The sequence below is a fragment of the Anticarsia gemmatalis genome, chromosome 20 (assembly GCF_050436995.1).
Source record: "Anticarsia gemmatalis isolate Benzon Research Colony breed Stoneville strain chromosome 20, ilAntGemm2 primary, whole genome shotgun sequence".
NCBI lineage: Eukaryota > Metazoa > Arthropoda > Insecta > Lepidoptera > Erebidae > Anticarsia > Anticarsia gemmatalis.
The window spans coordinates 9911135-9931583 of NC_134764.1; the positions used below are offsets into that span (position 1 = coordinate 9911135).

Sequence of the window (20449 nt, forward strand, 5' to 3'; positions counted from 1 at the left end):
AGTTAAGGTTTTGATGTACCTATTTGATAGTGTTATTAATAGTAATTTTATGGGGTTTAATATATCCAAAGCTTGGTTTTCTTGCATGTAGAAAAGTTTTAAAGTTTCGTAGTTCAATGATATCCATAGTAATTAAAAGTATTTAGTTAAAAGTAATCAGTTACCTGGGTTATAACACGACACCCTTCGGTAAGACTGGTTGCCAGACTTTCAAGCTTCTGACTACTGTTAACTGTCAAAGATCTTTGAAAATGCAACTGGGACCCACAATTTAACGTGTCTTCCGAAACACAGAACAACCTCGGCAAGCGTAGCTTAACCTCAGAGATCGATCGCGGCTGTTGTTAACTAAGCCACGAGCTCCTGCACTCTCAGGTTTCTCATGAACAATTCTTTTCTCTCTGGTTAGCAGCAACATATAATAATTAACACGAAACCTGCTCTCAATAAAGGCCTAAAACTAAAAGAAAAGTAAAACTATTAAAATTATATCTCACGATTACTTCATACAACCTTGGGTTTGTTTTTAATTGTATCACAGGTATTTGACATTTGCTTGAGCAACGCATTGTTTGAGCAAATTGTATGAAATAAGTTAATGAATAAGTTAGGTCATTTTGTAATTTTTTGTATGTGTTTTAGGAGGGATTAATGAGTAAATGATTTGAGATTTCTTAAAGTACGCAATATCTATGATGATAAAGATTGGAGTTAACAAAGCTAGAATTAATTTAGTACATATAAAAAATATACACTTATCTATTACAGATACTCATAATAATATGAATCAATAAGAATACTCATAAAAATAAGTAAATTGTTTTTTTTAATCCAGTCAACATCTTTTTTTTTAGGATTCTGTAGTAATTGTTAAATTTGGCCTAATCCGGCTTAAATAAGAATAATTTTAAATAAAATGAAGAAACTTGGAATAAACTTTAATTTGACATTTAAAAACGCGCGAATTTATTTGATTCCATTTTCAAATACTCTGCAACAAGCAACACGAACTTTTTTTAAAACTTTTCGTAATGGAGGGCTACCACAAATTACTAAAACTTTGTAACAAACAGTTAAATACAAGAAGTCGTGTGAATTATGTTACAGTAAGGTGTTACGATTATTACACGAGTGCGTCACGACATAATATTGTTATTATTACGGTATATGACGTTTAACATAACTGCTTTTTTTTATTTGAAGTAAAGAATGACGAACAAGAAAGCTGTAAAGATTTTGAGTAAGATTTCAATTGATTGATAGTGATGATTAAAAGAACTCTCTCAGAACCTTATATTCAAAAGCATGCATACCAATATGTCATAAGAACAAATCACATTAATTAAAATGTTTATTTTGAACTTCTACGTGATTTTGTCCAGCTACTTATTAAAGTCTTATAATAAAAAGCTTTTAAAAATATTAAATTGCTAAGCGATTTTCGTAGCTGACCTTATAACAGCCAATGTGTTTTTTGATAAATACGCCAAATAAATAAAAAAGTCTACGCAATTTTCTTTTGTAAATTTATTCTACAAACCTCTAAACTTCTCGAACAATCCATCAATCTCTATTTTAAAACAGAGCATCAAAACGCATCTCAATTATAACGGCTGTTGTCGAACTGACAGAACAACTGTTACTTACATAGAATTTTATTTGAGTTCGATCGTCCATCAGTATCCGAGATTCGATAGTTGAGTCAATGCCACCTATTATTGTCTGAATAATCTTTTGATTTGTATCTTCGTTAATTCTGTACTTTACATTGTTTTTGTTTAGTTTAATTTAAATTTAAACTAAGTGCAGTTACAGTAGATATTTTTGAAGTTTCGCCACTCGAATTTGATCGACAAAATACGCTCAATAAATATCTAGAAATAAAACTTAAAACCCCATGACTAAGTTTTTACTCAAACCATCATAGCAAAGAAATATGGTTGAAAGAAAGAAAAAAAATGATTGCCTGTCTTTTCATAAAATTATGTGTGACTACTGCACCTGTTTCCCATTTATTCACGTAAATCTATAAATTTTGTGCATTTATTAAGTTACAAAAAAACTAATATGAGTTTTTCTTTTGTCCACAGTAAGCCAACAATGTCCTAACCCTCACAATGGCGCTAAGATTAAAGAAAGACATAAAGAAGGCGTCCTACTACGTGTGGTTCCTGGGCGCGCAGGAGTCCCGCGGCCTGAGGGGCGAGGAGTTCGCGCTACCAGCCATACGTATCTTGGAGGAGAGGGCGAGGGATCTAGAGCCTTTTAAGGTTACATTGCAGGTTGGTAAAATTTATCATCTTATAATTTTTATATCATATTTTATCCAAACACCGATGATTTCTGTAAGTTATGTGTGTATTAGTAATAATTAAATTATCACTTGCTCCAACGGTGATGGATAACATCGAGGTGAAACCTTGCCTAAAACTCTTGGTGGACTCAAGGTCTAACTCCTCCCTCAAATCGGGAGGAGACCTTTACCCAGCAGAGGTACAGTAGTGGTTAAAAATATTTGAACAATTCTTAGACATACGACAACTAAAATTATTTCATAAAAGTCGTACAGTAAATAGAAACGGAATTTCGAATAAAATCGTAAATAAGTTGGAAGAAAATATCATGTACTTATGAAGTATTCTATCAAACGTTCCATTAGCAGTTTAGTCCTTCATGAATAATATTTATTTGAAAAATAAATGAAAATATATTACAAATATCCGTTTTATTGGCAAAAAATTACATCCCTTCATTTAACAAACTGTCATACGATTTCCCGCCAAGAACAGGCCATAAAAAGGCAGTAACAGTCGGTATGTATGTCGAATAATTCAAAAGAACTTGGGTGTGCCGTCACATTCAGCGAAATTATCCTCAACACGGTTAAATACAAACCACACCTTGCTTGCGAAAACCGTGCGAAATTGCCAAAATCTGATAAAAATATTGCAATATATTATATTAATTTTAAGACTGTATGAGTGTGAAAGAGAGGTGAATAGTGCTGTCTCTCTCACAGGATATGAATCACTTGAAGGCTTCTCTCTTTGCATGTCAGAGTTTAATTATAATGACGGTGATTGTTATTGTTCAGTACATAAAGACAGTAATTTATGGTTAAACAGGATAATTGACAATCGAAGATAATAATTGACAATAATGTTCGATTGACTAGATTTTTATTGCGGGATCCTACCACAATCCTGTTTTGAAAGTAAAGGTTAAGCAGAAACCTTTATCCGTGAGAATTGAAGATTGTCTCCTTATTATTTATTTATGAAAATGCACTATTTAGGTAGCTTAATTAGGTGATGCAAGAGTTTGAGTAGATTAACATCAAAATTCTGCTGTCATTTGCCGAAGTGGTGCAACGATTAAGGTGGTCGCTTCCCCACTACCAGTGCGTCAGGAGGTTCGATTCCCACACGGAGCAAATATTCGTATAATCCACAAGATAGGTTTATTTTATTTCAGTTGTTTGTATATTTGGAAAAATCACCTGGCGCAAAATCAATGCTTAGCGCGGGAGTTGTCTTTAAAAAAGTATTGTTATTATTTTTATCCAAGTTTGTATCTATCATCCTTATCCAGTCTTCAACGCGATCTACACAAACCAACACACCTTACGTATCATTGTTATAAATTCTTGTTTCCTCCAGTGAAAGTTCGACACTAATTGATTTATTTGTTCGGACCTTATTCTTTGTTGTGGTTATATAACACATACCTTCCTGTCAGCTGTTATTGGCTTACATCATTGGCGAAGGTATTTTTCCGGTGATATGACCTTAATGATGTGAGAGCTTTGTACGTCGCTAATTAGCAAAAAATGTATGTTGGGTAAGTTTTTGGGACCGGCGATTTGTAACCCAAGATAAGAATGGTTACCACTGCTGTTGCCGCTGCTCTTGGATGTTGTAGGTTCGACTCCGGTGCGGCACAAATATTTGTGTGATTCACTATTACTATGCGTGCATTATTTGTATGTTTGCAAAAGTCCTCGAGGGACAAGACTATAGAGCCAAAGTCACAGGTTCAAGTTCCAGGTACTACACTTGATAACAGTTAGAGAGCTCTGAAAGAGACGCCATTTTATTTTTCACATAACATCTATTGAATACTTGATAATCGAAATAAAGTTAAATAATAAATAAACAAAATAACATGATAAACAAAATATCTAGAGGAAATCTAGACTTACCCCCGACCTGACAAAACTAAAAACAATTAATACATATTATATTATATGATTTATTTACATTGCCTTTAAGAAATTCTTTCACCTCTAATACTTTCTTCCTTTCGCAGGTGTCCCACAAAGGTCTGAAAATAATCCAGAATGTGACGGCTAAGGGCAAGCAGCAGACGATCAAGCACTTCATCCCTCACGGCAGCATCACCAGCGCCGTGGTGCAGGCAGACGTCGTGGCCTGCGTGCTGCTGCTCTACAACCCACTCACTGGCTGTCCTGTTCATGTGCATGCTTACAGGTCAGTAGGGAATTTGTATTTATCATACTGTTAATGCAATTTGTGTCATGATTATTTATGTATAAATGAAGATGTATATCATCAATTTTTGATTGTCATATATATATTGACATTTAAAAATTGTTAGTTACTGCTTGAATTTGATAGCAAAATAGTTTGTAACGGAATTGGTACAAATATCGGCTGTAATTCTAGAGGCGAAAATTTACCTTTTCTTCGTGAATATGTAATTATCTTTCAAGAAAATATTGAAAAACGAATGCAAACTAAGTAAAGATAATAGGTGATCTTTGCATAGTCAATCATCAAAGTTCATATTTTTTTACTAATAAACTAATTTCCGTAAACATTTTGAAGTAAATTTGAGATTTGAATCATACAGTACCGTAAAAATAAGGTACCCATAAAAAAAAACAACTTCCCTAACAAAAAAAATCTTGAATACAAATTACATTCGTCGCACAAATCTACAAAACTACTAAACAGATCTAATAATGTAAGTGACTTGCGCATCAGGAAATGAATGACATTTAGCACACAGTGGGGTCAGGCCTTAATGTCAGACGTCTAAATATCTGTTTGACTTTACACGTTCAATGACGGAATAAGTTCTCAAATAAAACTGGATTTTGATAAACATTATTGACGAAATGTAAGATTTTTTGCTTGAAAATGTTTGAATGAATATTGTCATCCTGCCAAAACTTTAAGTGCGATATTGTACTTAGTTACTTTGTTAGTATTTACTTTAACCAATAGAATTTTATAAAAAAAAGTCCTGGTAAGATTTGCTAATGTAACCTTGCTAAATGGACCTTTAACCTAAAGCAGTACTTAACTAGGTTTTGATAAAGATTTTTTTACAGTAAACTTAATAGAAACCGAAAAATAAAAAACATATAATCGTATTTTGAAAAATATTCAGAACACAGACTCAAAAAAAATTTAAATCTCAAGCTAGTTATTTTGAAAATTAATAGATTAAGAAAATTAAGAACACTAATCATGCAACTCAAATACTAAAAAAAAGGTTATTTTGTAATATTTTAAAATAATTGCTAAAGTTTATTTATTTCATCCTTATATTATAATCTACAACACCAATATCCGTACAACTCAATAAGCACTAAATTCCGCAAGAGTTTGCGCAACTCTGTACATAGATGGCAGCACATTGCAACATCGTAAATGTCAGGTGAAGATGCCTCAAACCTTTGTACGCTTTGTTTAAACAACCTTTGAAATATTACAGTGTTTTGTGTTTATTTTAAATGAAAATACCTTTTAATTTATTATAATATTTTAACTTGGGAACGAATATTGTAAATCTTTGAAAGTCTTTGCCGGTTTGTTGTTGCAAAATATTATACATCAGTTCTCATAAGTGCAGAGGTTTCTTTGTGCTATTAGCTAGATTCTTCACGCGACTTCTTTGGTGGAAATAGTGGTTTGGATAATTGTTGTACTTCGTCCGCATGGAAATGGTCCCTAGGAAAATTGTTATCATCACAGTGCATAAAATCATGTTTATGTCCTTCCGTTGGCTATCTTAGTAACGGTAAAAGTAACTTCATTCGGACTCTCTGAAGGATATAGACTAATATAGAGGTAGCGTTTTCCAATAGATCATTGAAATAACCTTTTGGAAAATTACTATTTTCTATGTCCAATTAACCTATCACATTTTGTGTGGATACTGTGTTCAGTTGGGCCAATAATATGCATTCGTTTCCTATCAAATATGTAAAATACTTACCCAAAAATTTAAATCTCCCAGTATAACCACTTTATGTTTAATCGTAAACTGGTATAAAGACTAGAGTTCTTATTTAATTTTCTTTCTCAATAATAATTTCTAACACATCCGGATACGCTTTGAACTCATAAGGACATAGTAACTGTGTCTCGTAACACATTCCCGCCAATAGATGGCGTTATGACCTCAAGATGAGCTCAAACGTGATATGTCAACTTGCTTCATAGTTTTAGAACGTCTTAAGTGCTTTTGAGAATTGGTAAATAACGGTCTTTGCTAATATGTAGATAAGACTTTCTTTATATTTTGTGTTTGTGTCAAAGTTGTTCAAACTTTTAAAATAACTTTTAACGTAACTTAGCAGTGATAACAGCTCGGAACGACATAGACAAGAGGCCGACATAAGCAGACTTTATGATTGCAAGAGAATCAGGGATTTGATTCCCAGGTGAAATAAAATTTTGTGTTTCCCAAAATTATTCTTCCGGATTTTATTACAACACTAGCTCTTACTCGCGACTTCGTCCATCACCTATTTTTTCCATGGGAATGCGTCATTTTCCCGGGGTAAAAAGTAGCCTATCTCCTTTCTCGGGTATCAAAATATCTCCATACCAAATTTCATGCAAATTGGTTCAGTAGTTTAGGCGTGATTGAGTAACAGACAGACAGACACAGTTACTTTCGCGTTTGTAATATTAGTATGGAAGTATGGATAAGACGTGAATTTGATTCCCATACTGTACAAATATTCAGATCATTTACATATCAAAAGTTGTCAATAGCATCCATTATTGTATTGTTAACTTAACATATAATAATACGTGTAGTAATTAATTCTTAAACCGTTAAACCAATTATTCTTCTCAGAACTTTAATATTAATCATCCGAGAATCGAACCTCACAAGACAAAGTACCGAACTGTCAATTAGTACGTTTATAATTGATACCACAATGGTTCAGTGGTGTGGTGTGATTGATTGACAGCTCAATGGTGGTGAGTTCAATCCTATATGGTAAACTATTGTGTTATGAGGTATTGATTGATTAATTTTATAGGAATGTGGTAGGCGTAGACTCTTTATTATATCTATGTAGGTATATACTAGCTTTTGCTTGCGGCTTTTTTCGCGTGCTTACATCTTTAACTTCATTTTTCATTGTTAAAATCAAATAATTGATTCATATAGGTCAAGTACTAACACTTATGATAGTCAATAGTACAAAGAGTGGATACCGCACCTACATATAAAGGTAGGGCTAATGAGAAGAAGTACAAGAAACTTTTAACCACTATTTTAAGTCGGCAACTATTTTTTTTTATTTTTTAAGGCCATTAGGCGGTTTCTATGAGATACATTTTCAAAAAATAAAAAATATATATATTTCCTTTGAATTTTTATGTAGCTCTTCCATTTTTGAAGATAAAGTTTTTGGAAAAAGTGCATGTTAATCGAGTACTTACTATCTATATTCGTGCAAAATTCCATCAGAATCCATTTAGTAGTTTTTGCTTGAAAGAGTAATAAACGTTTCTATATCGATAGATATTATCCCGTTTAACAAATAAATAATTTGAAGTTAAAATTCCACTAAAATATTGTATTTACCATCTTCAACAGGTTATCGACCTTTACAAATATAAAACACTAAGCTCTAAGTGTATGTAAACGCCCACTTATCAAGCCTGTAATCTAGACCTAGGAATAATCTAAGCTCTGATACTGAGATAGTAAATTAAACCGCTGCGCTAGTAATAGACGCAAAAAGGTTCAAACCGGTAGTCCCTGTCAATAACCTGAGAGTGTAGGGCTGATAACTAGCCTTAGAAAACCTTAGGAACATTATTAATTTAATTTTTTCAGCATACTTTACTTGAAGATGACTATTTTTGTTAGATTTTATACAGTGTCAATACCTGAAAATGCAACATTATCCGACTGTAAAGTATCTCTGCCTCATTTCACTACAAGTCCCTCCACTTCAGACATTGGCAGAGGTACTAAAATAAATTAAATAAATTAAGAATTTCATTAAATATTTTGCTGTAAACAATAATTTTATTAAACGTCGGCTACGGAAATCGGCCTTAAAACCAAATTTCTACAAATATTTAATGAAATTCTACACCTTTTACACAACCCATTCAATCCTATAACACTTAATTAATAACTGCATCGATTTATGATTATTCTTTGCTAGAACCCATAAGGAACATTCATTATTAATTTTCAAAAACAGAGTATGGAATGTCGCACTGCTGAGCTCCGTCATGCCTCTTTCTTTGATAATACTACTAAATAAATAAATTTAACCCATTACTGTCCCACTGCTGGGCAAGGGTCTCCTCCCGTAACGACGGAGGGGTTAGGCCTTGAGTCCACCACGCTGGCCAAGTGCGGGTTGGGGACTTTGCATGCTCTCAATAAATGTATTAAACAAATTTTAGGCATGCAAGGTACTACCTGAATCATAATCTTTCACCACATTCGTAGGAATAAGACTAAAGAAAGAACATGGCCTATACACACTAGCCAGCCCTACAAAACTCACACAACCAGTTACATCCTAACGAGCGTTAGAACGACCCGTATATAATAGTCACAGATTTGATTAGAATTCTAATGAAACCAGCTTAATATCCACATAAAAATACTTTGTAAGCAATCCTGTAGATGCATACAAAGTGGTCAGATAAACGTTGTATTAGGGTCCCTGTTGGAGGGTTTGAGGGCAAAGAAACTTGATTTAACTAGTCTCTCTCTCATCGTATGGTTAGTGGTCAACCTAGTGTCAAAGTTGTTCAAGCCGCCCGAAAGGCCTTTGACGTGGCTTAACGACTGTTATCTTAATTGACAACAACCGGTACCGATTTTTTACGTGCCCTCGGAAGCAGGGAGACGCCCAGTTCAAATACCACTATGCGGTCACCCATCTATAGAATGACCGCACCAACGTTTGCTTAACCCACAGATCGTTTAACGAGCGGTGAGCGCAACTGGCTATGGACGTCTAAATTAAACTAGTATGTATAGAGCACATGAGAGATATTAATTGGAATATTACTATAATTTATCCTATTACTCTCCTACTGCTAGGCTATGAGTTTGAAAGATGGGCTAGGTTATTGACCGCTAATCAGCGCGAGTTACTGCCTACCTACTACTACCTACCTATTGGTTAGTTACTCGGCTTGTGTTAAGTGTCTAATAATGTATCGAATGAATTTAGTCTCTGCTAATGTTTGAAGATTCAAAATACTAATTAAAAATTCCTCTAGGTAAGATAGCTATCTGATAATTATTCAAAAGTCTTCTAATTGGCCATAAGACTGGGTTTTAATAAGTTTGAACCAACTCAATAAAAAGGAAAAGCTAAACTTTGTAAATATTTTAAATTGTTACATGCAACAAAAAATGCGAACAAAATGAATTCATCAGCAAGTGAAAATTATTTAAATGATCTAGGGATTAACCTCTTATATTTAAGACCAAATTTTCTAATCTATACAAATACTTTCATTAATCAACACCTAATATCTCTAAACGATTTAACATTTATTGATTAATCAGTCAAGACAAGGTGTAACCAAACCACAATATACCTACCTCATATAAAAACCAAGGATAGTTTACTTTCTAATAAATACAAATATGATCATTTTCTAGCGCAAAGGTGAATAGGACGACCTCTGTAGCAAAGACATAGAAACCTATTATTTCTCTAAATATATAACTAACACATACATCGACGTTTTACTACGTCAAATGTTTTTATAAAATCCTTTCACCGCGTCAATGGTCACGTCCGTACAAGTAATTCACGCGGTATGACAGCGCGCGACTTTTGACAGCTGTTTGAAAATGGCGGGCGCACAGATAAAAAATGACTTTCACTTTGTGTTCAAATAAGTTTTACGTTAACAATGGAACACGTTTGGGTGTTAAATGGATAGTTTGTTATTAAAGCGTGAAGAGAAAATTAAAATTGTCGACGATTCTTTTTTTGGGTACGAGTCAAAGATCTGCCTTTTGTTGGTGATTCTTGACTGACTTGTTTATAAGTTACGTCATATTTCATAGGCAGAGGTTCTTCCCAAGACATTCATGCCATAGGACTTTTATAATACTTAATTGTATTTCATAAGATCAGATTCATAAGTTACAAGATTCTCCTTGCGGCTTCAACCGCGCGGGAAAATGTTTTGGGGCAAAACTATCTATTTGTTAGATCGTCAATTTTTTTTTAATTTTATCAGGACTTTTTGAGTAAAAGAGTATCATAAATTAATTACTAGTAGGCCTGTGTATCTACCTTCGCCATCCTATTCCCAATATACATTATTATCTACACTTTACAATCTAAGTTAGTACAGTTCAATCTATCTAACATCCATCTCGTATCAAAATATGTTTATTACTTTTTTCAAAATAATATCGTTAAACTCCATGACATAGCGAGTACTACTGTAGTCAGTTATATCAGAGGTTATAATTCATCTCAGCATATGATATCATCATGACAAACATTTTGAACTTGTGTGCCGGAACTGTTAAAACTTACACAATATTTGTGTGCAGGCTATTTATTTTTATGTTATGTCTTTGGTATTTGCACTTTCAAGTTATTTAGTGTTAGAAATAGGCGTCTAATCTGTACCTGTGTCTATCCCGTAAGAAAGGATTGTGATAAATTTCATCCGGCTGAAAGTTTTTATAAATCTTCTTAGATTTTCAACTGATTAAATTATCTATTGTATAGTTCTCTCAAGTGTGTGAGTGTGAGGTTACCGAAGACAATGTCCAGGATAGAGCGAAGTGGAGGAGAAAGACCAGGAAGGCTGACCCCACTACCATATGGGACTCATAGCATGGAAGAGAGAGAGAGATAGTTCTCTCAAGTCCACGCAGACGGAGTCGCGGACGGCCGCTAGTTATACTATATTATCAATCTTTGTCACCTATTCCTATATACGCCGCTTTTATATATCTCCTCTGGTTTACACAAATTATCGTTTTGTGCGATTTAATAAACGTTATTACGTCATCAACCAATATTGCTACACCTTTTTCAACACTTCAAACACAATTTAGTTTAACATTAAATAGCACCACATTAGTATAAAGTATCTCTTTTCATCTCTCTATAGTTACCTAGTAATATCTCTTTAACTCTATATTTTGTTTTCGTAATTTCTATGTCAGTCAAGTCCTTCACAACACAATTAATTCCTGGCTTTATTTCTTCTATTTAAATAAATATTTCATTTAAGATCACTTGTCCTTGACATTCGTAATTAGAATGCCAGGTGGATCGTGATTCACAGACAGATTCGTCTCTGAGGTCAGATCGCAACAGGATAATAATATAATTACAACATCATCAGATACTTAATTGATTTGCATCTTATTTACTCACTAGTAACTGGAGAAGAGGCTTTTTTATTACGTGGTATTATAATTTTAATGATTTCTTCTTCTTATCGTATGGTTAGTGGTCAACCTAGTGTCAAAGTTGCTCAAGCCGCCCGAAGCCCTTGACGTGGCTTAATGATTGAGTGGACGCCACTACCATATGGGATTCATAGCATGAAAGAGAGAGAGAGAGTTTGGTGTGAACCTATAACGGGTCCGTGCACAACGCTGTAAGTTTAGTATGGACCTAAAATTGATTCTTGTGAAACACCTTATCATCAATTTTACCTCACATTGCAACTTTTCTCAAGGGAAAATTTGAATATTTAGATGGATGTTTGTTACTCAATCACTCCAAAACTATTGAACAAATTTGCATGAAACTTCGTAGTGTTGTAGTTTATATACCAAAATAAGACTTACCTATAGAAATACTATCTTTTGGCCATGATTTGGTCCGAGATCATTAAAATAAAGAAATAAAACTGGGTAGATGACTGGGTTAACGAAAAATTCTTAATCTTGCACTTGTAAAAGGTTCATCTGAAACGCCCAGACTACATAACTTTTTTCGTAAACAATGTTAAAACTGAAATTATTACAGACAGAAACAGTTTATCAGACACTCATTTTATACCAACGAAAAAACGAAACTGTGACGTCACTACACCGTATTTCTATACAGTGTTTTTGACGTTTTATAAAAAGAAGCTTATTTGACTGGTAGTCAAATACCCTACGGACTGTGACCCTAGTTCATGCAGACAGAGACGTAGACAAGAGTTAGTATATGATATTAAAAGCTAAGAATGTACAGTATGTTGCCAGCCTTGAGGTGCAGTGCATCAGAGTGACAGGTTATCTCATCGCCTACGAGAGGGCCAACCTTCGCCGTTCGCGCCCGTTGTCAACAGCACGCATTCTTTGTGTGGGTACGATAGCTGTTGTGCGTGGTTTTACTTGTAGTTTACTGGCTTTTTGTCTTTCACTGATGCTATGATAGTAGGGAGATGTTGTTTGTGTTGATGTTATTTTTAACATTGAGATCCAAAATCTTGTGGTGTTTAGTGCCTAAAATGTAGCTCAAAAGATTTCTGAAAATATTCTATAGAAAACTTTTATTTCCTAGGAATTTAAAGATAGTTAGGTACTTTTTAAATGTAAAGACAAGAAAAGAGCGAAAGAAAACACGAAAATGAAGTACTTCAGTACCATAAAAAAATACTATTTCTGGCGAAGTATTATATCGCCAGAAATAGTATTTTTTTGAGCATCAATGAAAAAAATTACCTGAAGATAATAAAAATCAAATAACAAGTAACTTCCATTACCATCCTATAAAAAACTCATATAATCAAATTCTTAAGCAAAAGACAAACAAACAAACAAAACCACACAAACAGTATATAAAATAATGTAAATAATTCCACATTCTTGCTGGAGATTGTAAATATTGCGATACCAAAGCTCCATTGAATACACATTGGCCAATTGTAACGCTTGCAACTGAAATGTACACATAAATCTTATGTTTTGTACCAAAGGTCGTTGTTGCATCTTTGAGGTAAATTTTAAAGAGGTTAGACTTTGTTTATTTTTTAATCCGGTTTCAAAACGTATTTAACTTGCAAATGCATTATCCAAAATGTATCGTGAGCGCACTAAAATTATTTACCCTTAATATTCTATTCTAGATACATTAAGATCATGTTAGAGTATAACAGATGGGCAATTTAATAAAAAACTTTTACTGAAACAAATATCAAGCTGGTATTTTCTAGTGAACAAATATCTAAATAACCTGGAAAAAACGGGCTTATCAAATATTTTTTTAAATTAAATTCATTATGGTTTTTATTCAGAAAATAACTATTTGTAAAGATCGCCATGTAGAAAACAGTACAGTTTAAAGTTATGAAATTAACTACTCTAACTAACAAACAATATGAAAAGGTTCCTTAAACCACAAGAAAAATACATAATATTGAAAGATATAGTGAAGCTAAATAGTAATAAAACAGTCTTATTAACAAAACTACGTATAATCCGCGATGCTCACAATAAACAGGAATGCACTAACATCCTTGACATTCAAATGTCAGCATTCTTCACTTGAGCCGAACATTGTAGTGTAGCTGCTCTTTTTGTGGCCGACTGTACCGACACACACACCCAAGTGTAGCGCAATTTTCTACTTCACGCGCCAAATTAGTTTGTGTGCCTGAATGTAGCTGCAAGCTGCTGTGGGGAAGAGAAGATATAAAAACGCGGGATTAGAGAGAGGAGTGCAGGTGAAGGAACGGATGGACGCTATTATTGTTACGTCTAAACACATTTATCCGTTTTAATGTATTGTTAGTTTGACAATTTAAAATATAGTTCCTTTAAACTCCACCAGGGGCGCTGATAAATGTTTCTTAGAATAAGTATAATTTACCGCCAATAGTGGTTGGAAGTAGCTTCTCTGTACCCGTTTTGTAGCATCGTTCTTTAGTTTGACTGTTAAAAAATAGTTCCTTTAGAACAGGTTAGGAGCGCTGCTCGATTTTTTATTTCTTGATATCGTCAATAATGTATCAAAATCCTCTTTCTGTATCTGTTTGTAGCTATAACAACATACCGGTACAGACATGTAACAGCACAGATAGACAGAAATACAGTGATTTTATGTGCTAGTGTAAAATGAAGTGGAGAGCAAAAAATATCTATTACTAAGAAATTCCAATTAACTTAATCACAGTAATTACATAGATCACTAATTCTGCAATAAAACTTACGATTTTCGTTCGACATTCTTTCAAAAACGACAGAACGGTGTAACAGTCATCCAATCACGTTCATTCTCAATCAAGTCGATCACGCTAGCTGAATTTCTCGACAATTATCATTGGAGCGTATAATTATTGTTTTCCGTTGTCGAGTGCGTTATATGACTGCATATTTTTCAATTAAACGACACATCGATACATGTACACATACATAGTTCGCATCGACATCCATACACAAAGGACTAATATTTCTACATCGATGTAAAATGCAATTTCTTATTCAACATCTGTATAAGAAGTATTAAGGGCAAGAGTTTTCTTAAGGATAGAAAAGTTTTTCTGCTCTCCCTCAAACCCGTAACAGTTTTAATACCATCATAGTTTATGTAGGTATTTCAGACGAATAGTCGATATTCTAAGAACAAAATGTCAAATTCATTAAACTAGTTCCCGTAACGTTCACTAGAGGCGCTGTACTCGATGAGTTCTCGATAGCTACTCGATAATAGTTTTTAAAACGATTATTTTCTTTTTCGTGTGGTTAATAGTCAACCTAGTGCAAAGTTATTCAAGCCGCTAGAGCTACAAGCGGCTTGAAGACAGTTTTCTTCTTACGTACCCTCCGAAGCACGGAGGGGCTCAGTTCAAACAAACACCACTATGCGGTCGCCCATCTATAGAATGGCCGAGCCAAGCGTTGTTTAACCCACAGATCGTTTACAGACCGGTGTTCGCAACTAGCTATGAGCGCCTCAATTTTAAAACAGGTGATAGTTAAGAATGTGACCTTATTAATATAAATGTTGTTTGGAATGCAATATCGTGTGATGAACTGAACTGGCAAGTATTTTGATATTTCTATTGGAAATGTCAATGTTTTTGTCGATCTATTTGTGTTACATATTAAATTGCTTCTTTCTTTGTGACAGCATTTTTATGGGAAACGTTTTGGATTTTTTATTTTGCTTTTGGCAAATAACATGTGTATATAACACAGTCAAATTTATTTCACTTTAGAAGTAACGATGTGTAGTACCCAGAAATAGTTTACTATGCTAAAATTATTATTTACGTTTTAAAATAAATGAATTTTATGAAATTTTGATTTGATGACTCCCTAAAGTGTTATAAAGATACTAATACTAATTAATGCACCTAAAATGGGGCTAGATAACACCCATTTGTTTGCACATTGACCTTCGAGTGTTTCACCCAATCAACCCTGCCTAAACCAGATATCCATCCTAATACTATCAGTCACACTCTTTCCCAACAACCAAGCACTAAAGCGGTCTATCAACTCGTTTCACCCATACATTAAAGGGTTACTTGCACACATGACACAAGCACAGATTATAAATTCAAATACTTTGACATTTAAATATGATGTAATAAATACTCAAGTATTATAGACCACCGGAGATGGCTTGAATAATATTAAAATGACTATTTATCTTGTGGGTTGTATGGGGTTCGATGTCGTGACGTAACACTTTTTTCTATTTTGAATTTTATAAATGGAGGTGTTTGTATAGCTGTCGTTTATAATGTTGAAGCTGCAATTTATTATATTATTTTTAATGAAAATATAAAATATTTAATCAATAAATGCTTTGGTGATTAAATATTTTATATTAATGCTTTTAATAATGATTGTGTATATCAATTGAAATGGAATCGTCCTGATCGAACGCATTACTAATTTCTATCATTATTAAGTTAAGTAATCAATTTTTGTGTAAGTTATGCTCGACTTACAATATTGCCCTTTTTTACAACATTTAAATAACTGTATTCCCGTTTGTTTCCCAAAATTATTTTTGACCAGACTCTTCTTGATAAACAATACGTACATCAGTGACTAGTAATACCAAAAAATATTTATACATACACATACATACATAAAAAACATCTTTTCCCATAGAGGGAGGCAATGTAACCCACGGTCTTCCAACACAATGGTAGTGGTGTGGCGACCACCTTAACCACTGCACCACAGAGGTCGTCAAATATTATAGTATGAGTACTTTAAACTATGTATTTGAATATATTCTATCGCGTTCAAACTCCGCCCCTTTCCCAACCAGTAGGTACTAATAACTCTATGCATAATATTATATAAGCCTGCGACAATGACGCAATATACAAACGTGTTATGTTAAAGGGCCGCCCGCGGCACTTACGACATATCCGTCCTACGATGCAAGGGTGATGTTTGTTTATGTTATATGCTGATCTTAATAGAAGATTGCATATTTTAACTGAGATATATTAAGTTAATATATTTTGCTGTGTGTGGAAAGGCAAAATTGATTGATTTTATTTATTTCAATACATATATTTTTCAAACATAGAGTGGCGAAGCATGATTTAATATCACTTTCGGAAAGAATACGTCGCGCGTGAACTTAATTGTAATTGAAATAAAAAATGAGTTAAATATTTAAATGGCACATCCTATTTATTTCTAGTTTGAAAGTGAAAATATTTATAAATGCGTTTGGGGACGTATGATTTTATAAAATTTTAATTTTTTGGGGCCGGTCATACCTCTTCCATACCTTAGTTAATTTAATTAATTTTTTCGTTTTTGTGTAATACACAAAAACAAAGTTATTTCACTCGTTGCTTGGTCAAGTAGCTGTATAACAACATACATACAAAAACCTTCATCTACACCCTGTGAAGAAAACTTAATCTTGCCTGTAAAACAAAATAAATATTATACATTTAGTTAAGCTATCTTTTCGTACAGTTCCACATCTAGCACATTATACTGTGCTTTATTTAAAGTACCTCTCTTTGATACCCCATAACGCTATTACAAATGACAATAAAATAAAAAGGAAAGTTTGTTTGTTTGTCTGTCAAGGGTTCCCACACAAATAGCTTATCCAATTGATATGGAACTTTCACTGCTTGATAGCTTAATGTCCAGATGTCATAATCGTTAAAGAAATGTGTAGGATGGTACACTTTTGTTTTCTTTAAACCGAGAAATAATATCTTCTAATGCCCGGTTTCTGAAGCGCATTTAGCGGCAGTTTATCTGTTCAAACTGTCATTTTTATATGAGCTTAATCGCTATTAAATAAATAAACTACCGCTAAATGTACATCAGAAACCTGAAGTTAGTGAATGGGAACGGATTTAATGGTAGTGAAATAGACGAAATACGTATTAAAAAAAAACTGGTCTGTCATTGCGCTGATAAGAGACATCTCTAGCTTATGCCCACGGTAAAAATATATAATGTGTCCTTTTCCGGGATATAATCTATCACCAAGCAATTTTTTTTTCCAAAAAGGTTGTTTTCACATAGAAGGACAAACAGACACACACACACTTATAATATTAGTAAGGATACGAAACTGACACTTATGGTAAATCGATAACACTTATGAATGTTTTTTGACATTGACCATGTAAGTGTTAAGTGTGGTTAAGTGTTAGTAACACTGCCATTAATTGCCTGCGTAAATTAATAGTTTTAACATTGAATCATTTGAAACGGAACTGCAATAAAAACATTTATACCTTACATAGATAGATACAGGAACTTTGTAATGAACCACCTTGACAATTATTCCATAAAAATATGTTTCTTAATTTAATTGAATCACGAATAAAAATGCAGCTATATTTTTAGAAAACTGTAGTCTTGTATTTGCTTGTGCAATAAATACAACTTTTTGATGTAGAAGAAGTGACCCAAAATTTAAATAAATTCTGTAAATAAAAATTTTTTTAACTCCTATCGAGCGCACCATTAAAATCTTAATAAAAATTACATATAAGGTTGAGTAAATATCGTTTTTTAATCTGGCTGATTATTCTATGCTACATACCTCATCAACTAAATTAAAAAAAAACTATAAAAATCAACCTGACTATCAAAACCAAACTAACATCTAATTTCTTGTCCACAGATGTGACTCAGATCACACAGCAGAGATGCTGTACACACATCTCCAAGCATTAATAGAGAGGCCAGAAAACCAGAAGAAATTCGCCGACATTGAACGCAAACTGCAAATGAGGGGAGCCCTCCCATCGTCCAAGAAACCTCCAGACTCCTCCCTAGGGAGTGAAGTGTCGAGGGAGTCAGACTCCGGGAGCAACGAGGAACGCTGCGTGGCAAACTTGTATGATAGTTTAGCTGCAGAATTGAAGCAAAAGTTGTCTACAGGTAAAAAAGGATTAGGTCAGTCAAATCTTTATATTTTCGTAGGTAGTACCCGCTTACCGTGCACAGGTTTTGGTATGTAGTTTGTGCTATATTTTTAATATTATTATTATAAGTCCAAGGACCCCAACCCGCGTTTTGTCAGCGTGGTGAACACACAGCCTTAATTTTATTCCGGGAGGAGACCGTTCCCAGAAGTAGAACATTTATTAATGCATTAAATCATTAATTATGTTATTATAAGTCACTTTATCATTGTGGAGGGCTTGAAGCTTAGCCCCAGGTATGGAAGAGGGTTACCCAGCAGTTTGACAGTGATGGGTTTTTATTTATTTAAGTATAATTATGGCTTATTGAAGATTAATATATTACATACAGACAGATTTTCATTCACAGCAGATTCATTTACGTGTATTAAACAAGTATATTAGGTTAAATGAGGGATGTATCAATCTTATATGCCGTTCGGGTTATCAAAAAGTTAAGGTCACATAAAAAAGAATTTTAAAACAATTTCATAACAAAATCAGAAAGTCCCCCTTAGATAAGCTAAATAAATTAACCACAATTACTATTAAAGTTCACAAAAGTATATAGGTATAGTCAATGTTAGGTATTTTTCATAAAAACCTCTTTACAATATATCCCTCATTCAACCAAATATATTATTATTATAATATCTTTAATATATGTAAAACAGTACTATGTAGCAATTATTCGATCCGATGTTTCAGATGTTATATAACCTTATATAACGATGATGCTACATGACTCAAGACTGTTATCACAGGTCGATACACATAATACACTAACCCTGTTATTTCATATTGTATAATCAAATTGGTTTCAGCAATCATTGAGAAACGCACCGAAATCATTTAGTTTAAGAATATTTTATTTATATTATTTTATGCAATATTTATCTTTTAATGTATTCACGAAGCTTTCTGCAAATAGATTTTAGTTTCGCTGTTGCTAAAGCAAAGTTTTCATTATAATATTGACGTCATATTTTTTCTTGTTACAACAATTTTAAAGTAATTTATTAGTCGTTTAATAAAAAAATGTTGACTATCAAAATTAGTAACATTATTCAAAATAATAGTTTTTCGACATGTTAGGGCTGTCGCACATTTAGATAACGTAACATCAAATGTAAAATAACGCTGAACCTTACCTATCAAGATTTTAATTTTAAAACGATGACATTCCAATAACTTATCATCAATATTATTATCCAGTGGTGGGTTCATATCCCACCCATTGCACTAGTAAAGTCAAACCTTCAAGCTTTGCTGAAAAGGCATTGCTATAAGAAATAAAAAATATGACATCATCCAATCGGTTCATAGAACATTTGACGCGAAATTTGACTACAAAAAATTGCATTATATTGTTAAAGTGTGCTGCATAAATTACACAACTTAACAAAGCTTTCGCTTCAGCCCCAAATCAATCCAAAACCAACTGAAATACAATTCGCAGGTAAGAGCCCGATTCTCCTGCCGCCCCGCGACTACGACACAGTACACCGTCAGAAAGGCAACTTGAACAACATCGACACACGGAGGTGTCTGAACCAGAATATCGTCGGGGTCAATGCCCGGAGGAAGCTGGAGTCTTCGGGAGGTAGTTCTGGGATTGGCAGCGATTTGGCGCCGTCGCCCGAGAGGAATGAGTACACGAGGCAACATGATAATCATAGTACTAGTGGTGAGTATTTTTTTTATTGTTAATAGATTAGAATTAGATTATGTCGATGTAGATGATGTTGTAATTAATAAAAGAATACTTATCCTGAGGCCTATACCTAACAGTGGGTGGAAATGGGCTG

General features: G+C 33.6%; 2 protein-coding genes across 3 annotated transcripts in view; one reads left to right on the forward strand and one right to left on the reverse strand.

The window, feature by feature from the left end:
- The window catches only part of Rph (Rabphilin), a 242387-nt gene that overhangs the window by 205630 nt on the left and 16308 nt on the right, over positions 1-20449 (reverse strand). The gene's annotated exons all lie outside the window — the stretch shown is intronic.
- The window catches only part of LOC142981393 (uncharacterized), a 103147-nt gene that overhangs the window by 69296 nt on the left and 13402 nt on the right, over positions 1-20449 (forward strand). The window contains exons 4-7 of one of the 2 annotated variants that reach the window (XM_076127286.1): positions 2091-2282; positions 4309-4490; positions 18359-18633; positions 20101-20328. In XM_076127286.1, the coding sequence (XP_075983401.1) occupies positions 2118-2282; positions 4309-4490; positions 18359-18633; positions 20101-20328 (850 nt within the window). In that variant the 5' untranslated portion in view covers positions 2091-2117. The remainder of the gene's footprint in view (positions 1-2090; positions 2283-4308; positions 4491-18358; positions 18634-20100; positions 20329-20449) is intronic. The other variant, XM_076127287.1, reaches the window with a different exon arrangement.